This window comes from Phodopus roborovskii, unplaced genomic scaffold, assembly GCF_943737965.1.
Source record: "Phodopus roborovskii unplaced genomic scaffold, PHOROB, whole genome shotgun sequence".
NCBI classification, from domain to species: Eukaryota; Metazoa; Chordata; class Mammalia; order Rodentia; family Cricetidae; genus Phodopus; species Phodopus roborovskii.
This window is the reverse complement of record NW_026125295.1, coordinates 15539396-15563967: the sequence shown is the minus strand read 5'-3', so window position 1 is coordinate 15563967 and position 24572 is coordinate 15539396. Positions and strand designations below refer to the sequence as shown.

General features: G+C 49.7%; 2 protein-coding genes across 2 annotated transcripts in view; both read left to right on the top strand.

The window, feature by feature from the left end:
• Poc1a (POC1 centriolar protein A) overlaps nt 1–24572 on the top strand; it is a 71225-nt gene that overhangs the window by 14114 nt on the left and 32539 nt on the right. The window contains exons 7-9 of the mRNA XM_051205395.1: nt 783–916; nt 10724–10792; nt 14058–14150. Coding sequence (XP_051061352.1) covers nt 783–916; nt 10724–10792; nt 14058–14150 — 296 coding nt within the window. The remainder of the gene's footprint in view (nt 1–782; nt 917–10723; nt 10793–14057; nt 14151–24572) is intronic.
• Abhd14b (abhydrolase domain containing 14B) overlaps nt 5279–24572 on the top strand; it is a 154140-nt gene continuing 134846 nt past the window's right edge. The window contains exon 1 of the mRNA XM_051205542.1: nt 5279–5283. The gene's annotated coding sequence lies outside the window, so the exon portion shown is untranslated. The remainder of the gene's footprint in view (nt 5284–24572) is intronic.

The following is a 24572-nucleotide window of genomic DNA, read 5'->3' as shown; positions in this document are numbered from 1 at the left end:
CTTCTAGGCCCATTGGGAACACGGGTGAAAAGGCTTCACAGACGGGCAAGTCACCAAAGTTGGGGTGACTGATTCTTGGAGAATGAGGGACAGCAGAGTAGATGGTAGTGGGGTCTGGGCTGCCGGGTGGGTAGAGTAGACGGGCCAGAGAAGGATAGCCATGCTGGCACCGGGGGCCAAGGGTTCGGTTTGAGATTAACTGCTAGCATCCCATGCCAGCCCCAACAGTGCTGTGGTGCGGATGAAGAAACTGCCCGGCTCGCTCAGAGTGACTGTTGAAGGTCACAAGGCAGGCCAGTGGGAGAGTAGGACAGGAGCCCAAGCCTGCTGGCTCCTGACAATCACTGTGTCTTCTGCTGGCTGTCCCCATGTGAGGTCTGTCCTACAAGGTAGCACGCTGTATTATATTTGCGGGTTTCCCTGCAGTAACAGAGTGTAAAACAGATTCAGCACTGTATTTGCCTGTTGATCTCTTCTGGTTTCACTGCTGAGTGTTATGGGGAAGGTGAAGGGACCCTGTGATCCTCTTACTTGCTGTGTCTATTTCTTCATTGTGTCTCCCTTTGCCTGCCCTTGATCCCCATCCATAACTTGTGCCACTCCCCTGGGAAATCCGTGTGGGGTTCCCTCTCACAATAAGCCATGGGCATCCTAGGCTGGCCCCCTGCAGCCGACGCTGAGGCACTGTAGACTCTCATCGCCTGCCTTCAGCTGTGTTCTTCCTAGACGTGTAACATCTCGGAATCACAGCTAACACCCTGCCTGATGGCTGTCTTCTCCAGTACACAGTGCAGCCGTGAACGCCCTGTCCTTCCATCCGTCGGGAAACTACCTCATCACAGCCTCCAGCGACTCAACCCTGAAGATCCTGGACCTGATGGAGGGCCGGCTGCTCTACACACTCCATGGGCACCAGGTGAGCGGTATGGGCATGGCCTGGGGCAGAAGCACAGCTTTGATGCAGGTGCAGGGCTAGGGTTCACCTGAGGGGAGGTCGTCTGAGGGCTTTTTCCCCTGCAGCCCACTGGGGTTCCATCTCAGCCTAGACAATGCAGTGAGACGCAGAGGTAGGCTTGGCATCGACCGGAGCCGATAGAGGCCTTTTTTTTAATGACCTTGACTGATTGTTGGGCTTGAACTTGGTGAGCCTGAGGAGGGAGTAAGGAACTAAGATTGGGAAAGGTGTGGGCTGAATGGAGTCATTAGACTCCTTGGTCTCGTGACTGAGTAGTGTCTTAGAACCCTGGTCACCTTTGTTACTAGACCTCAGAGAGAAAGGCATGTTTTTCAGAGGTTGGGGCGAGAGAGGGAATCTGTGTGTTTGTCTAGGACTTTCTGGCATTGAGTCAAAGGAGCAGAAGCTTTCTGCCTGAGTGGCTTCAAAGGGCATCGGCCCTCGGAACTCTCTGGTGGATGGCAGCTAGTAAAAGGCTCCTGTGGGTCATCTGCAGGAGTTGGGCTAATGCATTTCTCACCATCAGTTGGCTTGGGGCCAGGCCTCTCATGTTTACCCCACCAGGAAGTTGTGATATAGCTGTTTCCTGCTAAACAGATCAGTCACCAAAGTGTCTTCTGTCGGAACAGAACGTAGTCACCATGTGTAAGTGGGGTAGATGGTGGGGTCCAGAGATTGTGTGTCCTCTTCTCCACTGGTGAGCTGGAGGAAGGCAGGACAAGGAGTAGGTCAGGTCCTCGAGGCTGAAGGGGGCCCTGGAGGAGCTTGTGTACCCCCCAAGGAGTATGGAGCATCTAGCTTAAGGCTTCCTGAGCTGTTTTAGACTCCTGCTGTCTGTAGGGCACATGCTGCAAGCCTTTTGACCACGGCTCAGAGGTGAGGACATAGCCTCTTCTTTCCTGGGAACTGAAAGCTACTTGCTGTCTCTCACCTAGTGCTGAGCCCTTGTCTTTCCCATGTTGAGGAATAGGCCAGTCTTCCCTGGGCCTCCACAGCCAGATGCAATGTCCAGTGTCCTAAGGTGTAGTGACTGCAAGCCAGTTTGCTTAGGTTCACGTGTAACCAGTTTGGGTCTTGTAGCCAGGAAGGCCTGTGAAAGCTACCTCTCCTGTTCCCCAGGGGCAAAACAAAAGCACTTCTCAGAAACAACGCATAAGCAGGTGCATACCAAATGACAGTCCAGTCCCTTTGTGAGGTCCTTCGAACTGTGGGCTTCTCTCAGCCTGAGGACTCCAGTGTGGATTGCAGATGTCATTCCCAGTGCTTTGGTGCATTATCCAGCACATACAGGCAAACCTGTTGACATTGTTTTCCCTGCATCTGTCTATCGGCTCCCTGTTCGTTGGGTCAGATAGGAGGGACACAGAATGAAGGCCATGGTCCTATTCAGCGTTCACAGCCTGGACTGTGGAGGACTGCAGTTAAGGCAGAGGAGTTAAGAGACTAAGAAGGACAGACTGAGTCTTATAAAGTGCTCGAGGGTTGGGTGAGAGTGGGCGGGCCCTGCCTGTCTCCCCAGCTCAGATGAAGGTGAGAGTCAGAATCTGAGGCCCAAGTGGTTTCCTCTCCACATCCCCTAGACTCCTATCCAATCCAGAAATAAGGTGGTTTAACAGATTTTACACGGTTTTCTTGTTGAGCTCTCTGGTGCCTAGGCCTCTTTTGAGGGACCACAGGCCCAGGGTGTCCCTGGAAGTCAGGATCTGCTCAGATTCCGCTCCATGCCTATGTTTCCCGTAACCCCGCTCTTTGTGAAGACACTTGTTCTTTGTCTACCCCCTTCCTCTTCGAGGCCCTTAATGAGACCCTGCACACTCACAGCTGGTGGTGGCTGCTCACTGCTCTTCTCCACACTGCTTTCCCCGTCCTCTGCAACATGGGGTGGCTGGTTTGAGCTTGCTTTTGGGTGTTTACTAAATATGTAGAAGTGTCTCTGGAGCTGGAGAGATGGCTCAGCAGTTGAGAGCCCTGGCTGATCTTCCAGAGGTATTGAGTTCAATTCTCAGCAACCACATAGTGGCCCACAACTATCTGTAATGAGATCTGGTGCCCTCTTCTGGTGTGCAGGGGTACATGTAGAGAGAACGTGTATGCATAATAAACAAATCTTAAAAAAAAAAGAAAAAAGCTTTCTGTTTGAAAAGTTGAGTGTCAGGGCTGAGGCACGGGCGTGAATGTGGGGATCAGGGCTGCCTGAGAAAGAGCCTCATTTACCCCAGCCCTGTCCAGCTCACCCTCCTGGCTCTGCCCTGTTTGGATGAAGTTCAGTGTAGCTTCCTAAAGGGGAGGATGTTACAGGTGAAACAGCTTTGATAATCTGGGTGGTTGCTTCAGACAAAGCCTATCAGCTGAACTGAACTCTTGGTGCTTATGGAGAGCTGTGGCTAAGAGTGGAGTCTGATCCACTCCATCCCTGGAGGCTGGTCTGGGCTGTCTGTGACTCGAGAGGGTTTGTCAGCTGCTGTAAAGAAGGTTTGGCTTAGCTCCAGGAAGTTCTCTGTCTTAATCTCTGAGTCCTTGAGGGTCTAGCTGGGAGCCACATCACAAGAGGCTGTCGACCATGGGGCCCCAGTCCCGAGTGCCACTCTGCCACAAGTAAGTAGTCTTTTGGGGCTCTCTGCTTGTGAAGTCCATTCCCTGCTTTGATCTTCCAGAAGTGCAGGTGGGCGCTGGTGACTTGAGCTTTTACATTCTGTTCCAGGAGGCAATGCCATGATGGGAGATGAAGCACAGGGTTAGCAGCCCCTCCCAGCTGTGTGCGGTTAGCGGTTCTAGGGCTCGTAAGTGGTCCCCGCTGATCCTGCCTTGACATAAGCGCGGTGGCAGGCTTGAAAACACTTTTGAGAACAGGTGACACAGGGGGTTGTATGTACTTCTCAGGGCAGCAGAGCTGAGACAGCGCTCACAGCCACAATTTTCGCTGCTCACTTGCTTGTCACACATGGCTTTGCCATTTGAGTTATGGTTTCACCCTTGGTTCTGCTTCGCTGATCTGGATGAGATGCCAGCAGGCCTCATGGCTCCTGTGTCCCAACTTTAGTGCTGTGTGACCCTGTTCTGGCCTAGTAGGAGGGAGACCCCATGAAACCAGCTTAGACTTGGGAGGCCCAACAGGTGGCAGTCCCCAGGCACAATCTCTAGAGAGCTGTCACAAGGAAGTCCATTTTGGCAGTGGGACAGCAGCTTTGTTGTGTTTCTATTGCCATACATGAGGGGAAAGGACGGGCACGGGCTGAGGGTGGAGCCCTGCGAAGGTTGGCCTTAGAGTCTTATCAGGCTGCAGACCTTGACCAGGAGAGGGGGGCTGCGCATGTGGAGAGCTGTGCTTGCATGTCCTGTCAGAGGGCAAGGCCTGAGCAAGCCCTCGGGACTGTAGGGGAGGGTCCCACATAGGAGGCCGAAGGGTCAGTTTAGGTGGCATTCATACGGGTTGTGTCCACCGCTGCCTCAGTGTATCGTTCCATGGTCTCCTTAGGCACCAAGGGCATTAGCATGATGTAACTTGCCAAGCACCAGAGTGAGCTCAAGATTACCCAGTGTCTTAGTTAGGGTTTTGGTTGCTGTGAAGAGACCATGACCACAGCAACTCTTATAAAGGAAACATTTGACTGTGGAGGCTCGCTTACAGTTCAGAGGTTCAGCCCATCATGGCGGGGAGCTTGGCAGCATGCAGGCAGGCACGGTGCTAGAAAAACATATCTTGCAGGCAACAGGAATTCAACTGACTATCACACTAAGTGAAACTTAAGAAAAAGACCTCAAAGCCTGCCCCCACAGTGACACACTTCCAGCAAAAGGGGTGGCCCAGACTAAAGGTGTGGCCTCCAGCCTCAAGGTCTGAATTAAAGGTGTGTGCCACCCAGCTTTCCCAAACAAGGCCACACTTCCTAATAATACCAGTTTATAGGGCCAAAGACATTCAAATTACCACACCTAGTAAGGGTTTCTTGGGTTGGAACTATGTGGGGATGTAGAAGGCTCCTATCAGCCAGATACGGTTCATTTTTCAGTTCCGGTTGCTTGGCTGCCCCTGGGGCATGTGAGGCTGGCTTTTTTGAGGTTCTGTGGGAACATTGCTGAGTGACATGGCTGACAAGCCACAGAGCTGGGTAAGTTCCTTGCTGGCTTGGATTTGCATAGGTGCTGGCCCTTTCACCCTCTGCCTTACCTGGAACCCTCAGCATGGAGGGAGGCAGTGGGCTGTCTATAAGCCTCCAGGTGCAGCCCTAGTGGACACTGCCGTTCTTCTGGTCAGTGGATCAAGTCAGCTCCAGAGAGGGGCCTGCCCTCAGTCTGAGGCTTGAGGGGGGCTGTCTGCCACTATCGTGGCAGTCAGGCAGGAAGGAATGAGGAGTCCCAGCCTGACTCTCCGTGCAGTGCAGATTTGGGGGCGTGAGAGCTGTAAGGGAGCTCAGTGCGCCCCCTCATTTACATCAGGGAACACCGGCAGGAGAGGGAAGGGCTTTCCCACTGACTACAGCTGTCATTTGAAGCCTCGTGGCCCTGAGCAGGGTCTTCACAGATCTGTGGCAAGTGTGGGGGCAAGGTGCTAGAAATATAGATTTATTTTTCTGTATTTTCTGAAACATAGTCTTGAGCCATGCTCATTTGGTTTAAACCCTCCAGAGCTATTTGGGAGAGGATGGTGGGTGGGCCGTGGGCAGAGAGTTAAATCTGGTATTAGTGGCTGTGCAGTTGGTATGCGTGTTACTGCAGAGTGTCATCGTGGAGTGACTGAGCTGCGCACCAACTGGCAAGTGCAGACAGCCACCCGAATGTGGGTGGGAATGCTTGCCACAGGCCTAGACATGGACAGGGCTGCTGACTGTACTAATGGCAGGAGCTCGGGCTTCTGAGGAACCCACAAATGTATTCTGGTCACTTGGGCCATGCCAGGCCCTAGGCTGGGGGTGGGGAAGTAGAGGAGAGGAATCTTAGGTGCTTGGGCTGCCCCTGGGGCTGCAGCAGGGGAAGTAAGCTTCTGGAATGTCTCTTCACCCTGTGTGAAGTGCACTCAGCCCTTGTGCAATCACCTTGTTCTGGAGGAGGATTTTGATTGTCAGTAGGGTCTTACCTGGTATTGGTTGGACTCCTCTGGGCTGTGTAAGGGCCATGAAGACAGAGAGTTGAAACCCAGAGTCAGCCTGGCCTTAGCAATCCAGAGTTAAGAGCTGGAAGCAGGTGTCCTGGGCCAGGGTTGAGAGAGAGCTTTGCTTCCTCTGGGGAGCGCTTCCTACACAGAACTAATGTCCCTGTGTGGGTCACCACTTGATATACAAACACCAGATGTTCTGGACTGAGTTTTTGCACAAAGTCAGAGGCCAGAGCACCCACACCAGATGTCCCTTAGCCTCCCCTGATCACAGTATATCTGATGCCCATTCTGCTTTTTCGTCTACTTGGGGAATGTGTGTTGTGACTGCCCTGTTTGTACACTGGTACATGGACGTCACCAGCAAAGCTCTTAGGGCACTGTGGTCAGAATCCAGGTGCCACAGAGTCTGGCGAGTGTGAGGAGAGTCCAGAGATCTGGATAGGCTGCTTAAGGGCATCTGAGTGTGCAGTCTAACCTAGTTACTGTGGCCTTCTTTGTTTTGCCTGAAGCTTGCTGTTTAAAGAAAATGGACAGAAACTGGCCAGATGGCTTGTGGGTAAAGGCTTGCTGCCATGCCTGATGACCTGAGTTCTTTTTTTTTTTTTTTTTTAATGTATATTGGTGTTTTGCCTGCATGTATGTCTGTGTGAGGGTGTTAGAGCTTGGAGTTACAGACAGTTGTAACTCCATGTGGATGCTGGGAATTGAACCTGGGTCCTCTGGAAGTGCAGTCTGTAGTCTGACTTTTTTTTGTCAGGACCTTCATCTCCCCAATAATGACACATTATTAATTATGAAAAGAAAAGACCTATTATTATGAAAGCTCAGCCAATAGGTTAGGCTAACTATTTTTATAATTTAAATGAACCCATTTTTATTACTTCCTGCCTTGTGGCTTTATCACCTCATCTCCACAGTGCCTGTCCTGCTTTCTCTGCATCTCCTGGAGTCTCCACAATCCTTCCCAGCATCCTCTGTGCCTGGAAATCCCGCCTAGCTATTGGCCATTCAGCTTTTTATTAAACCAGAGTGACACATCTCCCAGTGTAGGAAGATTGTTCGACAGCAGCAGTCAGTTCTCTTAACCACTGAGCCATCTCTCCAGCCCCATGAGGACCTGAGTTCTATATCCAGATCGATCATGTAGTAGGAGAGAACCGATCCCTTAAGTTGTCCTCCTGCTTCCACACATGTGCCATGGTGCACATGTATGCATGCTAAATAATTAAATTTAGACGAAAGATTGCAGCATAGATCCTGTGAGTCTGGAAATTGACAAGGGAGATGAAGCATGTGGGGTGTGTTCAACCAAGTAGGACAGGGTCAGGAGGGAGAATAGAGAAGACACTGTGCGTGCGTGCGTGCGTGCGTGCGTGTATGTATACGCATACGCATGCAGTATTCACCACAGATTAAGAAGGATAACCTCATAAACCTTCAGGGATTCAGGGATGGGGAGGAGCTCTAGTTGAGCTTGTGAGGCATCTGCATGGATGTGGTCAGGAGTAGACGAGGGACAAGGTCCCCAGCAGGTAGGCCACTCTGCTACTGGGCATGCAGGGCAGCTGGGATCTATACTGCTGAAGGCCCATCGAGACATGATCCTCAAGTCACACTCAGGGGTCCCTGTGGGGGCACCAGGGGTAGGTTCAGCCTTGGGGTCAAAGGACCAAGCAACATCCCTGCCTGGAGCTGGCCTCCTGTGCACCAGGAGTGATTGATCAAATGAAAGGAACAGGCGGCCATGAAGCTAGAACATATTAGTATTTGATCACTGACACTGTCGGAAAGGAACTCCCCAAGTCCCCAAGTTCCCTTGACTTGGAAACCTTAGATTCATTCACTTCAAATAACTGATGGCCTAAAGAACAATTTGAGTCAGAGCTGACTGAGAATTTAGAAGGGAATGACAGAGAAAGTGTTGCAGACTAGAAACATCCGGGATCAGGCTAAGGTGGTGTCAGAGACAAATTTGTAGCCTTAAAGTAGTTTATTTAAAATGAAGGAAGAGTAAAAATGACTGAAGAGCTCAATGTTGGAGCTTCAGAAGGAACTCTGAGGAAGAGACCTTGTTTTGGTTTAGCCTTTGAGGAGCAGTGAGCAATAGAGTAGGCTAGAATGTTGGGGAAGGGCAAGATCAATGGAGGCTGCTTGTCCGGGCCCTGAGGAGCCAAGCCCCAGAACACTTCAGCACAGGAAGGAGGGCCTGGTCTGTGTAGTCATGGTCTGAGAGAGAAACACATCATTATGTGATTTTGGCATGGTGATACAATCTGATGGGAATACAGGCAGCACGAAGTGCTCCAGGCTGTTTGCTTGGGCTCTGGGCAGACAGACCCGTAGAAGCCTCTGATGAGCGCTGTTCTTTCTAGGAATACAGAGGCTCCTGGTTGCGGGAACTTTGCCGCTCTTAGCAAACAGGCACTACTAGGGAGGAGTGTGGGCCCCACAGAACCTCCTCATTGCTTGCTTATCCCTGAGTCTCCTGAGAGACCTGGTCTCCTGGGAAAGCGCCAGAACATTAGCACCTGCCCTCTGGCCCTAATCCCCCTGTAAGCTGGGTGCATTCTTGCAGTCTGCTGTTATTGCTGCTGACATCTTGCTCCCAGCTTGGCATCTGGTGGTTGAGTGATGACAAGCAATGAGAGTGAGCCACAAGTGTGTGTCTCCTCTCGTTGCTGGCCCTTCTTGGGCTCTTCCCATGAGCCCCGGGTGGGCAAAGGGCCCGGCTGCTTTTGCAGCCCCGTGCACTGATACCCTTCCCTTGCCTTTCTTCCCTCTTTCTTTTCCCTCAAAATGAAAAGCATTTTGTTGTCTTGCTGGGTTTTTTTTTTTTTTATGGCATAGCCATACATTTGTTAAAAAGTTCCAAGTATGAAAATGGTCAAGATTGCCAAGAATTGAGTAGCTGTTCTTTGAAAGTGTATCACCTTCCTCCATCAGCCTTGTATCCCCTTGCCAACTGTCCACTGGAAGGGATGCTCCCCACCCCCACTCTGCAGATGCAGCCAGTGTCACTTGAAATGGAGTCACATGGTCCAGTATGCCTCGCACCTGGCATTTGACACTCACCATTCATGGATGTGAGTGGGCATTGTTCCCTATCTGTAGAAGTGGGTCCCACTTTATCTTGGCTAATGGTAGGCTAGAATTCCTGGGGCTGCTGCGGGTAAGGTAGGCCTAAGCCCGTGAATCCACTTGTGTGGAGAAGGGAGGTGACAGGCAGGCATAGGCTTTGTATTGTGCCCTCTTGGGCTTTGTTTCCCCTAGGTTGGAATGGTAAGGCACATGCTGTCCTCTAGGGATGAGATGGGTTGGTACAGGTGCAGGGCTCTGAGCTAGTGCTAGCCACGTGGAATTCTTTCTGTCTCTTCACCCCATTGTGAGCACCTCTGAGAGGGGGGGACTAAAAGTGGGTTCTGGAAGCAAGAGCAGGTATACCCTTCCGTCTCATGTGCCTGAGCAGGGAAGCATGCTCACTGCCTGTCACCTGGAGAGAAACTGCTTGTGGCTGTGAGGTTTCTTTCCAGCCTAAGCCATGGTGGTCCTTCCTAGCACAGAGTGTGGGGTGCTTTACTGTGTTCCCTTTGTCCCTGGGTTCTGATGGTGAAAGCCCCTCCTGTGGGCAATTCTTGTCACACTCTGGTGGCCTAGAAGAACTGAGGTGACCTTTGTGACAGATCTAAGAGATGACTTTGATCTGGTTTTGCCTGCAGAATGCCAAGCACTGGCCATGGTAAATGTTCAGCGGGAAGGGAGCGGGCTGCATGTGTGGCTGTGACCAGGTCCTTGCTTGGCACGTCTTTCTGGAATGGACTCCAGGCATATGGAGAGGAATGTTGTTCTTTCTCTACTGGGAGGTCACGATCCCCTCCCAACCAGGGTGTGCTTGCTTTGCTTGTTGGAGAGTGCTGCATGGCATGTACTTGACATTCCCTTTTACATGGTCACGCTGACCTTTTGTACCTAGGAAGGCAGAGAAGCACATTGTGCTCTGCAAGGCCCAAACTGAAGGAGAGTGCCAGGAAGAGTGCAGGGACACTGGTGTCACTTTGGTCCACTCCCCAGGCACCTTCACTGTTTCTCTCCTCAGCCTCCTCCTTACTGTTCAAGCCTCTGGCTTTGCCTCATGTGTTTGAGCCTTTGGCTTTTCCTTGGAGTTCGCACTTCTGGGCTACAGCAGGGCTATTGGGCTGTGGCAGAGCGCTGAGCGCTGATCTTAGCTGTGCATCTCTGACCTCCTGCTTCTCATTAGGGAAGCCATGAGAATGATGCCCGCCTGGCCAGACTGCCAGAGTGAATGTCCTGGTCCCTCCTTTCTGCCCAGCCTTGATCCCACAGCTCTGCCTTGTCTGTTGAGATGTTTGGAAGAAGAGCTCCAGCAGTGGTTCGTGTATCTGACCACACGCAGGCTTCTTGGACAAAGGCTAAGGAGGACTGGGTGCTGAATGAGTGCTCAAACCTTTGTCCTGTTGCTGCTGTCATTCAGGAACTGCATTTAGACTCGGAGGGACCTTTCTGGAGGGGGCTGTAGGATGTGTTGACATAGGGTCTTGTGTAAGCCAGGCTGGCCTGGAATTCCTGATTTCCCTGCCTCCACCTCCCAAGTACTGCGCTCACTAGTATGTACAACGTCCAGCTGACCTTTGGTGTTTTTCTGTTTGTTCTGCTAGGGACCTGCCACCACCGTTGCCTTTTCAAGGACTGGGGAGTATTTTGCTTCTGGAGGCTCTGATGAGCAGGTAAGACAAGAATGACCTAAAATTCCGAGCTGATCCTGCTCAGAACCCCACAGGAGGCTGGGGGCCATTCGGAGATGGGCCTTGGTGGCCTTCAGTGGCTACAGCCATGGTGAAGACACTATGATGGAGCTTGGAGGGCGACAGGGGTAGTACTCAGGTCCAAGGCCAGTCTCCTGCCCAAGTGTCTCAGACTAGAATGGGGTAGAAGGAGTTTGAGCTAATTATTGTGGTGAAAATGTTGAAGATTTTCCGGATGTTTTTTTTTTTTTTTTTTTTCTCTCCTGATTACATAAAGAGTGAAGAATTGCTGGGTACTTACTGCAGATCTGGTAATGTTGTCAGTGTGTCAAGAGTTTTATAGCTCATTTAGTTCTCCTGAGTCCTGTGGGGCAAGTCTTCCTATTTTATTCTTATAGATGAGAAAACAGTCCCAGCAGGTGGCAGAGACAGGGACAGGCACTGAGGCCATATGGCTGCTGAGCCTTGGTTCTTCCCTGGGAGTCTCTTCTCTATTCCCTGCTGCCTTTTGCTTCCCGGTCCACTGCATGTCTAATGGGTCAGCGTTTTCTGTGTCATTGGCTGCAGAGAGGGAGTCCTGTCCCACCTCATCACCCTTTGCACTGAGGCTTGACCCTGCCTGCTCTGTGCCTCTTTGCCCAGACTGCTAAATGCCAGGGGCTTATCTGCCAGGGCTGGGGGTACTCTGTCTGACCTTGGGGGCTGGCTCAAAGCCCGGCTCGGGAGAAGTGTGGGGTACTGGGGACTGCACCTGTCAGCGGTCTCCCAAAGGGTCTACACCGTCCTTTTCTTCTAGGAGAGAGCAGTGGTGTGCACACAGTAGATCTGGTGGGTTGCTGAGAGTACCCATCTGGCCTCATAGCCTTGCTGCTCAGCCTAGACGAATCCTGTTGGCCTTCCATGAGTCCCAGCTGCAGTGAAATGTACCAATTTCCCCTTAAAGCAGAGGCTAGCTAAAGGTTCTGTCTGTGTCCACATCCTGGATAACAGCCAGCATGTGCCTTCCCACCCCAGCTCTGGGTCCTAGCTAGCAGCCAAAGAAGACAAAGGTAAAGGAAAGCCTTGAGCCTACAGTGAGCATGGAAAATGGGAACTACAGAGCAAATGCACATGTTAACTGTGTAGTAGATGTACATGTTAAATAGCCATGCTAAAATGAAGTCACGCAGCACAAGAGGCAGCCTGGGGGAGAGCTCCCACCTGCCATAGCCATCCTCAGACAGTGAGGCTGTCAGCACCCGGATCTTTACATCTGCTCATGTTTTTCTGGGGTGTTTGGTGTTATCTCTGTATTCGTGCTGGCCACTCTGCTGCTAGGAATGCTAGGTCTCCATGGTTATACAAGGACCTTGTATGTGGGCTATGTGTATGCCAACACTCTGTTTGTAAAGTGATAAACGAGGTACCCATGTGCCCATCCCACTGAGAGCTATAAACAGTGGAATTGCTCAGGGAGTGGTGAGGAGCCTTCCTAAGAATTGCTGCCCAGGGCATGTCAAGTCTTCGTCTTGGGTGATATAGCGGTGGGGTGTTTGTTTGATTTGGTTTTTGTTTTTGTTTTGTTTTGTTTTGTTTTTGTTTTGTTTTTTGTGGCCTCATTGGCTTCCATTGACTGATGGTCATGTTGCATGATTCCTCCTGTGATGGCCAGGCCAGTCATCCTGAGAAGCAGCCAGCCTCCTTTGGCTTTTAGCCACCAGTAGGGAGTGCTCTTGTTCCTAAGGTTTTGTGGAAGTGCCTTCAGGCATCATCCTGTTTAGGAAGATACTGAGTGTGGTTGTTTATATATGAAAATTTTTAACATTTATTTTTGTGTCTTTAACTTTTTTTGGTTTTTTTTGAGACAGGGTTTTTCCTTGTAACAGCTCTGGCTGTCCTGGAACTTTCTTTGTAGACCAGCCTGGCCTCGAACTCATAGAGATCCACCCGCCTCTGCCTCCTGAGTGCTGGGATTAAAAGTGTGTGTCATCACTTTTTGGCTAACTTTTTTTGTTGTTTTTAATGAGTATATGAGGGTTTGCATGCATGTAGGTCTGTGCACTACATTCATGCAGTGCCTGTTAAGGCCAGAAGAGGGTGCCAGATCCCCTGGTACTGGGATTACAGAGGTTGTTAGTAGCTGTGCTGGGACTCAAACTTGGGTCTAGTGCTCTTAACCACCAAAGCAACTTTGTCTGTCTGTCTGTCTGTCTGTCTGTCTGTCTGTCTGTCTGTCTGTCTGTCTATCTATCTTTATCCATCTAATGGCTAGGTCTCTCTCTCTGTAGTTCTGGGTGACCTATGTAGACTAGCCTGGCCTTGAACTCAGAGATTTGCCTGCCTTTCCCTCCAATGTTTGTACAACCACACCTGGCTAAGGATATGTTTTTCACTGTTCTTATTAGGCTTAGGATAGTGAGTGTATTAGCATCCACTCCCTCGTGCCAGTGACTGGGTTACACTGTATCCTGTGAGCCTCCTAGCAGCCCTGGGAGGTGGGAACTGGGATCTTTTCAAAGAAGAGGGCTCTAGGCTTAGGCTGAATCACAGTAAGTCAGTGGTTCACAACCTTCCTGATGCTGCTACTCTTTAAAACAGCTCCTCACGCGTGGTGACCCCCAGACATAAAATTCTCATTGCTACTTCAGAACTGTAATTTTGCTGCTATTATGAATCATATGATATGCAGGGTATCTGATATGCGAGCCCTGTGAGACACCCCCAAAGAGGTCTTGGCCCACAGGTTGAAATCTGCTGCAGTAAGGGGTGAAGACAAGATACTAAGCCAGCGGTGTGGCCTGGAGTTTCTGTTCTCCACTCCTCAGTGTCAGGAGCAAGGCCACCGCCCTCAGGGGCTTCCTTTCCAGAGAGATGGATGATAAACAAGGAAAGGGAACAAATGGAGTTTCTGTTCTCCCCTCCTCACAGTGTCAGGAGCAAGACCACTGCCCTCAGGGACTTCCTTTCCAGAGAGACAGATGATAAACAAGGAAAGGGAACAAATGGGTTAAATAGTGATTCTTACGTGGAGACATCTGTGACATTCAGGTAGAGGACAAGCAGGTGCTCAGCCCTAATCGTGCTACATGGCTACATGATGATACTCTGTCCTGGTGCCACAGGCTTGTCCCCAGAGCTTACTCCTCAGGGATATGGGTCCCAGAATTGAGCTGAGGTATGAGATGGGGACCACCGTGGCTCAGAACTTTGGGGTTGATTTATGGGCCCATTTTCTCCCCTCATTCTCTGTGCCTGTTGGTCTTGGCAGGTGATGGTTTGGAAGAGTAACTTTGATGTTGTTGACTGTGGAGACGTGAAGGTGCAGAGGCCTCCCCGCCTGGCCAGATCTGCTGGAAATCTGGTAAGTGGCTTAGCAGTCAGGGCTTGAGCCATGTGGCTCTGAGATGGTCACAGTGAGCAGCCCTGGGCTAGGAGAAAAGGAGGCCTGGAGACTTCTCTGTTATAAGAAAGGAACCCCGGGAAGGTCAAATAATACATTAGTGCCTTGACTCCAGTCTAGGAGTCAAGCTGCAGAGCAGCCGTGGTGTCCAGGGTCCTGGCCCTTTTGGTGGTGACTGCTGTCATGGTGCGTGCTGCTGTGAGAGTGAGGCCAAGGGTCCATCCTATGTCATGCCTTCTTGGATCACAGGACCCAAGTACATGGTTCCTCGAGGGCTCGGGACACAAAGCCTCTGCTGAGACAAATGGGAAAGACCCTGGTTTGGTTACTCTCAGTTCTTCTTTCTTGAACCATGGAGAGGAAGTTCCTCAGCCACAAACCATTTTTAGTACCTTTGTTGGTGAAAGGGCATTCAGGGTTCCTGAATAAAAGTAACAAATTTTGTAGAATAAATATTTGGGAGAAAAGTGATAACTCATAAAGGCTCATTAAGTAGACCCATATTCAGCTTTGGTTGAAATAAGTCAAGAATGTAATCCCAAAGGTTTAAGCTTCTTTGGCGACAGACTGTTGTAAATCTTTCTTCCCTGGACCTAAGCAGCACCATGGCCTTCCAAGCAGAAGGAAACTGGCCTGAACAACAGGAAGCCAGCGGCTTGTCCAAACCCCCAGCAAGTCAAGGCTGGGACTCAGAATAGAACCAGGAAGCCTCCTTGGTCTGCCCCAGGCTTACTGTGGCCCCACAGCTAAAGCTCTCCTAGGCACGCACGTGCCCAGTCTGTGCTAGAGCTGCTCCCAGAGTACACACATGCAGCTTCAGGTTTCCCCCAAGGTGCTCCCCTTCGGGCTGCCCCTGAGGCTGGCAGCTGTGTTTCTCCTGAGTGTTTGTTTGCTAATGAGCCCTGAGCTATAGGCTACTTGGAATTCTCTGGGTTGCACTGATGTTCCCCTTGCTGTTGATCCTTTTTTTTTTTCTTTTCTCTTTCCTTTCCTTTCTTTCCCTTCCCTTCCCTTTCCTCCCTCCTTCGCTCCTTTCTTTCTTGACAGCCCAGGCTGTGCTGGAATGCACTCTGTAGACCAGACTGCCCTTGAACTCACAGCAATCCATCTGCCTCCTGAGTGCTGGGATTAAAGGTGTGTGCCACCAGTGCCCAGCTTGCTGATTCCTTTTTCTACTAAAGGATCCTGTGTGGATCCTGCCCTTTGTCCTCTGCCTCCTGACTATTGGGCACTCACGGTGAGATCATTTCCCTTCTACTTCCATGTCATATATCTGTATACAGTTTTGTGAGTTTCTCTAAAATCTAGGAACCACAAATGAGAGAAAAAGTATGGTGGTTGCTTTCTGAGACTGGTTCGATTCAGTTGATACAGGCATCGCTGGTTGCGTTCACTTGCCTGTAAACTACAAGCTTCATTCCCTGTGTAATGTGGCTGTTGTGAATAGTGCTGTGATATGCTGACTCAGGGTTCCTCTAGCAAATACCCACCAGGTAGAGCTGGGCCACACAGGAGACCTACTGCTAGTTGTCTGAGATGCCTCCATGCTAACTTCCACAGTGCTTAGTGTTTTCATGTCCACCGACAGGGCATAGTGGTCCATTTTGTCAACATCCTTGCCAGCATTTATTGTTTGTTTGTTTCTTTTTTTTTTTTAAGATAATTGATTTATTCTTATTTTATGTACATTGGTGTTTTGCCTACTTGTATGTCTATGTGAGAGTGAGGGTGTTAGATATCGGAGGCACAGACAGTTGTGAGCTGCCATGTGGGTGCTGGGAATTGAACCCAGGTCCTCTGGAAGAGCAGGCAGTGCTCTTTCTTAACTGTTGAGCCGTCTCTCCTGCCTCTGTTGTTTGTTTCTTAACGGCTGCTATCCTAACTGGGCTGAGGTGGAATCTCAACGTTGTTTTGATGGCTAGTGAAGTTGTCTTTTTTTTTTTTTTCTTATAATTATTAGGAAAACAGCTTGGACAAGCTGCATGTTATCCCTTAGCCCCACTCAGAATAGAGGATGTATCACCTTTTCCCAGAGCTTCAGGGCCTAATTATGTGGGTAGAGGAAGCCAGCAGAACAGGATGGGGCATTGGCAGGTAAAGGGCTCAACAGGACTCAAGGCAAGGCCCATGTTGGTGCTATTGCTACAGTCCTACCAATGTTCTGCCTTACATGGGCCTCAAGCGGGGCACAGGATATGGCTCTGAACCCTGCTGGGTAGTCCTAGACAAAGCACCTCATCTCCCCAAGCCTCCGTTTTCTCAGTGGGTTCAGAGTACCTACAGGCTGATTATGAAGACTCCTGAAGTGATACAGTAATCTTAGAACCATTTTTGGTTGAGATAAGAACCGCTTGTTCTTTGTTCTAGAGCCTTGAGAGGATAGGTATTCTAGATTCCCACCCACACTCACTCCTAATGCTGCCTGAGAGGCTTCTCTGAAAGGGAAAAGAAAGAAGGCCAAGATATTGTAAAAATATATTTAAATTAATTTAAATATTAATTCTATATAATGTGATATGAATATGTAATGTATAAATGTATATTAACTTAAATATATATTAAAATTGACCATTTTGACTATTTTAGCCATGTCTCAATGTCTGTCTCAGTAAGCCATCAGCATCCAAATCACCTCTAGTTTTTCCGTCCTCCTAGGACGGAGACAGCTAGTTTTTGCAGAACTATGAGGCTAGGCTTTCTCCTGAGATAGGAAGGGTTGCTGGTTAGTATGTTCCCACCCTTCTTTCCAGACCTTCCCAGCACTCAGATCCCCTGCTCACCAGAGTGCTGTGCTCCTCTGGGGAGCCCAGGAGCATTTCTGTGCCCTGGGAACTGAGTCTGACAAGCTCCCACATTCCATTTTTGCCTGCATCCCATCCTTCCAGTAACTCTGGATTGCTTATCCTCGGCAATTCTTATTTAGTTAGGGGCCGGTAGTTATTTGAGTGCTTGCAGTCCTGTGACCCATGAGATCTTTAGTGGCATCCCTGGCTCCCTAGTTTTGATGACCAGAAATGTCTTCAGATATTATTGGGTGTCCCCAGTCTAGAATCATTGCAGAGCCTCCTTCTTCAGGAGGAGCCCAGAAAGAACAGAACATGGTGGGAGTGAGGTGGGGGCTGTGGGAGAAGAGTGGAGAGGGAATTCAGGGAGGCTGCTCTAGGAGCCCGCACAAGGGTGCCAACACTCGTCTGGGTTAGTTCTGGATTCCCACCAGGTATGGACCAGAGGGCTCAGATAGTTCCTGGTAGTCCATTTTGTAAGAATGCTGTTTGGCCTGCCAAGTTTCAGGGTCTCAGAGATGTTGCTAAACAATAAGAAAGGACTCTTCGCTTTTAGCAACTTGATTTTCTTCAGGTTGGAGCATGTGTCTTGCCTTTCCTGCCCAGAGGCTAACTGGCTTGCTGATAATACCCGATGAGAGATTTAGTGGCTTCACAGAGTGGTTTGACTTCTCAAAGAGCCCATGAGCACTGCAGCCATGGCCCAACTGTGCTGTGTATCTGATGCCCTTGCCCCTTCATCTCCATCTCCAAATTACCTTAGGCCCTGAAACAGGGTTGACGCTCCTGGGCATTTGGGGTTTTCAGGGAGTTTGTGGGACCAAGTATGGTGTGCAGCTTTTGACCATGTGCTTTCTCCATTGTGTCCATTGGAAGCCAGAGGGGCAAACCTTGCTGGGACCCTTTGCTGCTCCCCCACCAGCAGAGACAGCCCTGTGAGCCTATGGGGTCCCTTCACCCCCACCCCCCAGCCTGGGACCCCTCCTCTGACTGTGATGTTTCAGCTTTCAGATCTTGGAACGAAGACTGTCCTTAAACTCCAAGCAGAGCTCTGCTCACTGCAGAGCTATTTTCAACCTCTGGTTGAGATTCACAGCTTATTTTTAGGCACATTTCATGTTGAAAAGCAAAAGCCATTTCCCAGCCATTCAGAAAGAGAATAATGGGTGCCATTTTCCTTCTGTTCTTGGCTGAGTTGTCCAAAGGAGGGATTTCAGGGCTGGTGGCTGGAACACTCTCTGATTGGAAAGTTGGACACGAAGGATTCCAGGTCGTGCTGTGGGCTGAAAGTGGGCGGGCATCTCCATGCTCTCCCCTGAAAGGAGGTGGGGAGGGTTGCTTTGGGGCAGATGAGTGCCTCCTAGAGGGGTATGGGGTATGGCTGAGTACCTCAAAGGGCTTCTCTGTAGCAGATGCTTGTACTGGTGTTTCAGGGGTCTACTGTTTAGTCTTGTCTCCAGCTGCAGCCCTGGCCTTCTGCCCACTGTTCTTACCCTCCTGCTGTCTGTCTCTTAGGCAGAAGGACCCTGGATGTTAGAGTAGCATCTTGCCCATCCCAAATCACAGCTTCTCAGGACAGATTTCTACCCCAGCTGCAGAAGTACTTTTTTTGGTTTTCAGGACAGGATTTCTCTGTATTGCTTTGGAGCCTGTCCCTGGAACTAGTTCTGTAGGCCAGGCAGGTCTTGAACTCACAAGAGATTCCCCCATCCTCTGCCTCCTGAGTGCTGGGATTAAAGGCGTGTGCCACCAAAGCCCGGCCTTTTAAACTTTTTTTTTTTTAATTTTGGACAAGGTCTCACTATGTAGACCAGGGTGACTTTGAACTCAGATCTGCCTGCCTCTGCCTTCTTGCTGGGATTAAAGGTATGCCCAGCTCATTAAGCTACTTCTAATTAACAAAGGTGCATTATTTGGAGCTACTCTTATTTTTGCCATAGACAGAGGCCCATTATGCAATTGAGAAGGTTGTACTAGTTGGGGAGGGAAGAAGAACACAAAGTTCTAGGTAATTCAATGAAACTGACAGGGAAGGAAAAAAAAAGAAAAGAAAAACAAAAAAAAAAAAACAAAAACCGACCCACTTCCTGAGTTCTCAGGGCTGGCTGCTCCGGTTTAGACACTAACCTTGATCTCTGGGGTTGAGGGCTTTCTCTGCTCACTTCTCAGTATTGCATTTGAAGGAGAAAAGCTCACCTGTGGTTAAGAGCTTGGCTTCTGGCTTCCGACCAACCTGTGATTGAATCCTGTCCCTGCCTTGTATGCACTGTGACCCCGGCCAGTGGCCGGATCTCTGAGGTCTTGGTTCCTCTTCTGTCAACCTTCGAGTCACTGGGCCCTCCTCCTTCCATGAGATGTCACAGGTGGCATGCCAGGCAGCACTTGGCCCTGTTCCTGGCACATGGCGAGTGTTCACCAAGCTGTAGCTATTTCAAGAATGTTCCTTTTCCCTCTTCCGTCTTCTGAGAGCCGGTCAGAATGATCAAGTGTTCACACCTTTTTTGGGTGAGGGGCATTGGACAGGGGTGTGGGTGCATCGCAGACTGGGAGAGTTTTTGGTGCTGGCTCCTCCCTGCAGGTGGTCCTTGTGAGGACCAGGGAGGGAGGGTTTTGATCCATGCGAGCATTTGTTGTGTTTTTAAATGACAGATCTCAGGTCTTCTGAGCTTGCAGATGAGAAAATAAACCTCTGAGGTGGGTGGAAACAACACACACACACTCACACTCATACTCACACACACGCACACACATTCACACTCTCTCTCACACACACACACACCCCTCCCACCACTCTCAACACACACACACACACACATTCACACACACTCACTCACACACTCTCACACACTTACACACTCACACACACCCCTCCCACCACTCTCCACACCCCTACACATTCACACATACACACACTCACACTCACACACACACACCCCTCCCACCACTCTCCACACACTCACACACCCCTACACATTCACACATACACACACTCACACACACACACACCCCTCCCACCACTCTCAACACACACACACACACTCTCTCACACACACACACACACACACACACACACCCCTCCCACCACTCTCAACACTTCTTAGGACAAGATGCCTGGGAATCTCAAAACATCAGTTCTAGAACCTTCCCTGGAGAAGGGGTTGGCTCACCTTAAAGGAGGACCTTAGCCGGAGGCCTCCTTTAAGGTCTGCCTCTTCTGCCTGTGCCCCAGGTTCTGATGACAAAGCTCTCGTCAGCTGCTGTGCCTATGTTTTGTTTTAGATGCTGCCCTGGGGTTCTGATTTAGGGTGCTTAAGGGATCTAATTCCTGCTCCGTAGGTACTTGTCCTATGCTGAGGATCTGGGTGGTCCACTGAAGACCTAGCTTTTCCTTACAGGAACCTCACCTAAGAAAGCAAAGAAGAGGCCCTGCCTCAGGGAATCTTGTCTTGGTGCCTTTCTGCTGCTGTAACCAAATTCTGTAGACTAGGTAGTTTCTAAACAACAGAGTTCATGTCCCACAGTTCTGGAGGCAGAGTGGTGCAAGCTAGGCACTGATAGTCACTGGTGAGGGTCCACTGGGGAGGAAGTGATGCCTTTCCTGTGTGTCTTTTCCTGTAGTAGATTGCGCAGGCTAAAACCCTTTATAAGGGCACTGATCCTAATCATGGCAGCTCTGTCCTCATGACCTAGTTACCCCCCAAAGGCTCAGTTCCAAATGTGATAGGGGTTATGATTCTAACATATAAATTAAAGGGGACACACATATTCAGGCTATTAGCAATTTGATTTCCAGACTTCCAAGAATACAGATTTTTTCTTTTTTTTTTTTTTTTTTTTTGCATTGGCTTTTTGTAGTGAGAAATAAGGATTCAAGCAGGATACAATGGCACACACCTGTAATCCCAGTCCTTGGAAGGTAGTAGGAGAAAGATCGGGAGTTCATAGTCATTCTTGACAATGAAAGAGGTTGGAGGCCTTCGTGAGCTACAGGAGCGTCTGCCCCCAAAAGACAAAATACCACAAAATAAAACAGGTGAAATTCAGATTCCAAGGCATGCTTAGCAGGAGGGCCATTGAGGGTATTTGAAGCAGAATGAACCCCAGATTTATGTGTCTAAAGGAACTTCTCCCTTCTCTACTTGACCCCATTTCTGGCTTTTTTTTTTTTTTTTTTTTTCTTTCCAAGACTGTTAAAGGGAATTCTTGGCTTTCTGCCTGCTGCCAGTGAATCAGATGCCTAGCAGTTGCACAGCTTAGAAAAGGTTTGATTTCCTAGGGTCCATCCTCCAACATATGGAGCTGCCTCTGCCTCTGGGTCCAGGGCATCTCTGTCTGATAGCTGAGCTGTATCTCTTCATATGCTGACTGACTAACTTTGTCCACAGTGTCCCTCATCTCTGTGGATGAAAGCTTGGTGGGAAGCAGGGAAGCAACCCTTCTGAAGGGCAACCCTTCTGAAGGGCCCCATTCCTCCCTGCTTGGTTGACTCTTGGGAAGCTTTGTAGATCTCAGGGTTTTGAGGGGTGACTTGGGGACAATAGGGATGTTGCAGCTTACCTGGTTGTACTCTCTGTGTGGTTCCTGTTACAGTTCACTCATGTTCTCTGCATGTAGAGAAGGAACCTAGACTCAGGTCATGTGACATGCTGGTAAATGGTTCTACGCCCAGTCAAGTGTGCCCTTTAGGTGCTGCAAAAGCAAGAGACCTTAGAATGAAGAAGCAAAAAGGGTCTCCCCATTTCTCCTACAGCATCCTCAGACCCAGGACAGATCCCCAGGCTCAGCATGTGAATGAAAGCACACACTCACATGTAGAGCCATGATGTTGCTGTCTTAAGGGGCCTCTGGAGTCTACTACATGCCTATCACCTTTGGTCAGGTGTGATCATCAGTGCCTTTGACTGCTGTTTTTTTGCCCTGTGCAGACATGGGGTGCTGTGGATCTGGGCACAGTACAGGGGATGTCAAGTAATCTGGCTGCTCAGATGCCTTCCTGGCATGAAGATGGGAATCTTAACAAGGATAGACTATGTTTGCATAAAGTGGCATTTGCTGACATTCCTAAGCCATATTAGCTGGACTTCCCTGACAGTGTTGGGGTCGAGACAGGCTTGTGAGACAGTCTCACCATGTAATCCTGTCTGGTGGCCTGGAGGTGAGGCTAGCCTCGAACTCATAGAGATTTGCTTACCTCTCTCTGCTTCCTGGTACTGGGATTAAAAGTGTACATGAATCATCATGCCCAGCCAAGATAGTCCTTTTAACATTTGACATTTATTGTCCTGAGCTCCTCCAACTGGTTCTCAAACTTAAGTGTACATCATAGCCCATGTGGGAATGTTAAAACTTACTGCTGGCTGGGCCATCCCCAGGGTGACTGATTTGGTAGAGAGCTTACACTTCTAACTCATTTCCAGGAGATGCTAATGCTGCTAGTGCAGGGACCTACTCTGAAAACCATTGGTCTATTGGATGACAGTCTATCCAGCAGTGTCTGGCATCCTAGACAAGGAGTCTTTTTCATCCTAGACATTTCTGTGGCTGGTAGAAGCTACAGCTTGGGAGAGGCAATTGAAGAATCAGGGACCCTCTAGTGGAAAGGGGGCTTAGGAGGAGGCACGTAGGTCTGGTTAGAATCATCAGAATTGTTCAGAGAGATTCCGGTGCTGCCCTGTGAGTCCTTTGAACCTATGGGCATCCATCAGTCTGCTTAGAACTAGGCAAGCAGGCATGTAGTTTTAGTACCAACAACAACTATCAGTAAAGAAGATGCTGCCTTGCCACAGGCGTCTGCCAGGTCTTCCCATCTTGCCTCCTGGCTGCCATTTGATGCTCTGCCTTTAATGTAGACACTTGCTCTTAAATCTCCATTCCCAGGCCACTGCTTTCTGCACTGCCCTCCACCTCCGTGTCTCCTACCACCCACGCTGTAGATGTGGGCACCTAGGCCAGCTCCCATCCTGAAGAGAGCCTGCTGACTCTTGAATTCACACAAAGCCCAGAAGCCTTAGGTGCATAAATCCAACCCAAATAACTCTTCCTGAGTTCTGCCAACTCCTTTAGGAGTTGTGCTAACTCACTGTGGGCTCGGGGCTGTTGGTAGCCCCACTTTTGCCTGCGAGGAGACAACAAGGAGGTGGCCAAACCATTGAGCTTCACTATAAGGCACACTGTCCTGTCATCTCAGGCACTGCTGTGTTACTGCTAATTTTGCTAATGGTGGTGACAAGACCACACTTGCAAGTCATCTGTCTGTGTGAGCGCCAGCGGAGGCCACAGAGCAGTCTGGCCAGGGTTGTGGCACGAGAGCTGGGGCTTCAGGCATGTGAGGTTCTTTCTCTTTTGGTTCTGTTCTATTTTTTAAAACCCAGAAAGCTGAAAGTGGGCGAAACAGGCCACATGTAGAAACAGGCTGAGATGCCGAGTCTAGCTCTGCTCCGCAGGGACACCATCACCTCTTCCCAGCAGGGCCGCCCTCAGCCATTTGATCCCTCCTTCGTGTAGTCTAGCCCCAGGTGTTTGGGACGCAGGCTGGAAATAATTCTCCTCCTCCTCCTTTTCTTCTTTGTTTTTGTTTCTTTTAGACAGGGTCTGTCTACACAGCCTTGGCTGTCCTAAAACTTACTATGTAGACTAGGTTGGCCTTGAACTCACAGAGATCCATCTGCTTCTGCCTCTGTCTCCTGAATACAGGATTAAAGGCATGTGCCACCAAATCTGACCTTTTTTTTTATTTTTAAATATGTGTGTGTGTGTGTGTGTGTATGTGTTTACATGTACATGCGTGCTCCAGTGCAAGTGTGGAAGTCAGAAGACAGCTTTCAGGATTCTCTCCTACCACATGGGTCTTGAACTCAGGTCATCAAATTTGGTAGCAAGCACCTTTGCTCACTCACTGAGTCATCTCACGAACCCTAGAAATTCTTCCTACTACACCTGCCCAGAGAAGTCCTCTTCCCAAAGTAGACCCTCTTACCCATCATCAGTTAACGCCTAGGAGTGAGCTGGGCCATCCCCACCGCAGCTAGCATGTGCCTGGAAAAGGGTTCTCAGGAGATTGGGGTGTGGGGGACACACGTCTGGGATCATGGAGCAGTGTGGCTGAGTGTGTGAGCCTACTGGCTGTCTTTGGCTCTTTTCTTGGGGTGGTTTTTCATGATCCCAGACTAAATGAGGAAAGTAACTTTGGGCTTCCTTTGTCCCTTTGGCAGTAGGTGGCGTGGGGTGATCTGGGCAGCCAGCAGGCCACAAAGGGTGGTAGAAGCTGCATGTGTGGATCAGAGTCCCAGAATTTCTTTTCATTTGAAATGGAAAAACCCTTTTTGCATTTTATATTTTCCAGATTGGCTAGTAGTGTTGACCATGTGGTGTAAGGGTGTTGGATAATACTTATGTTTATGTTCTTATTGGTTACCATGGCAAAAAAAAAAAAAAGTCAGACTAGATGGTTTCCATGGAGATTATCATCTTACAGTTAGTTTCTGTGAGGGTCTGGACACTGCTGTGGACTCAGTGAATATTGTCACTGCCATCGCGAGCTTTCTCTATGTAGTACCAAAGTCTCATGCATGCATTCTTTGGGCTTGGGCAAAGCCATCTG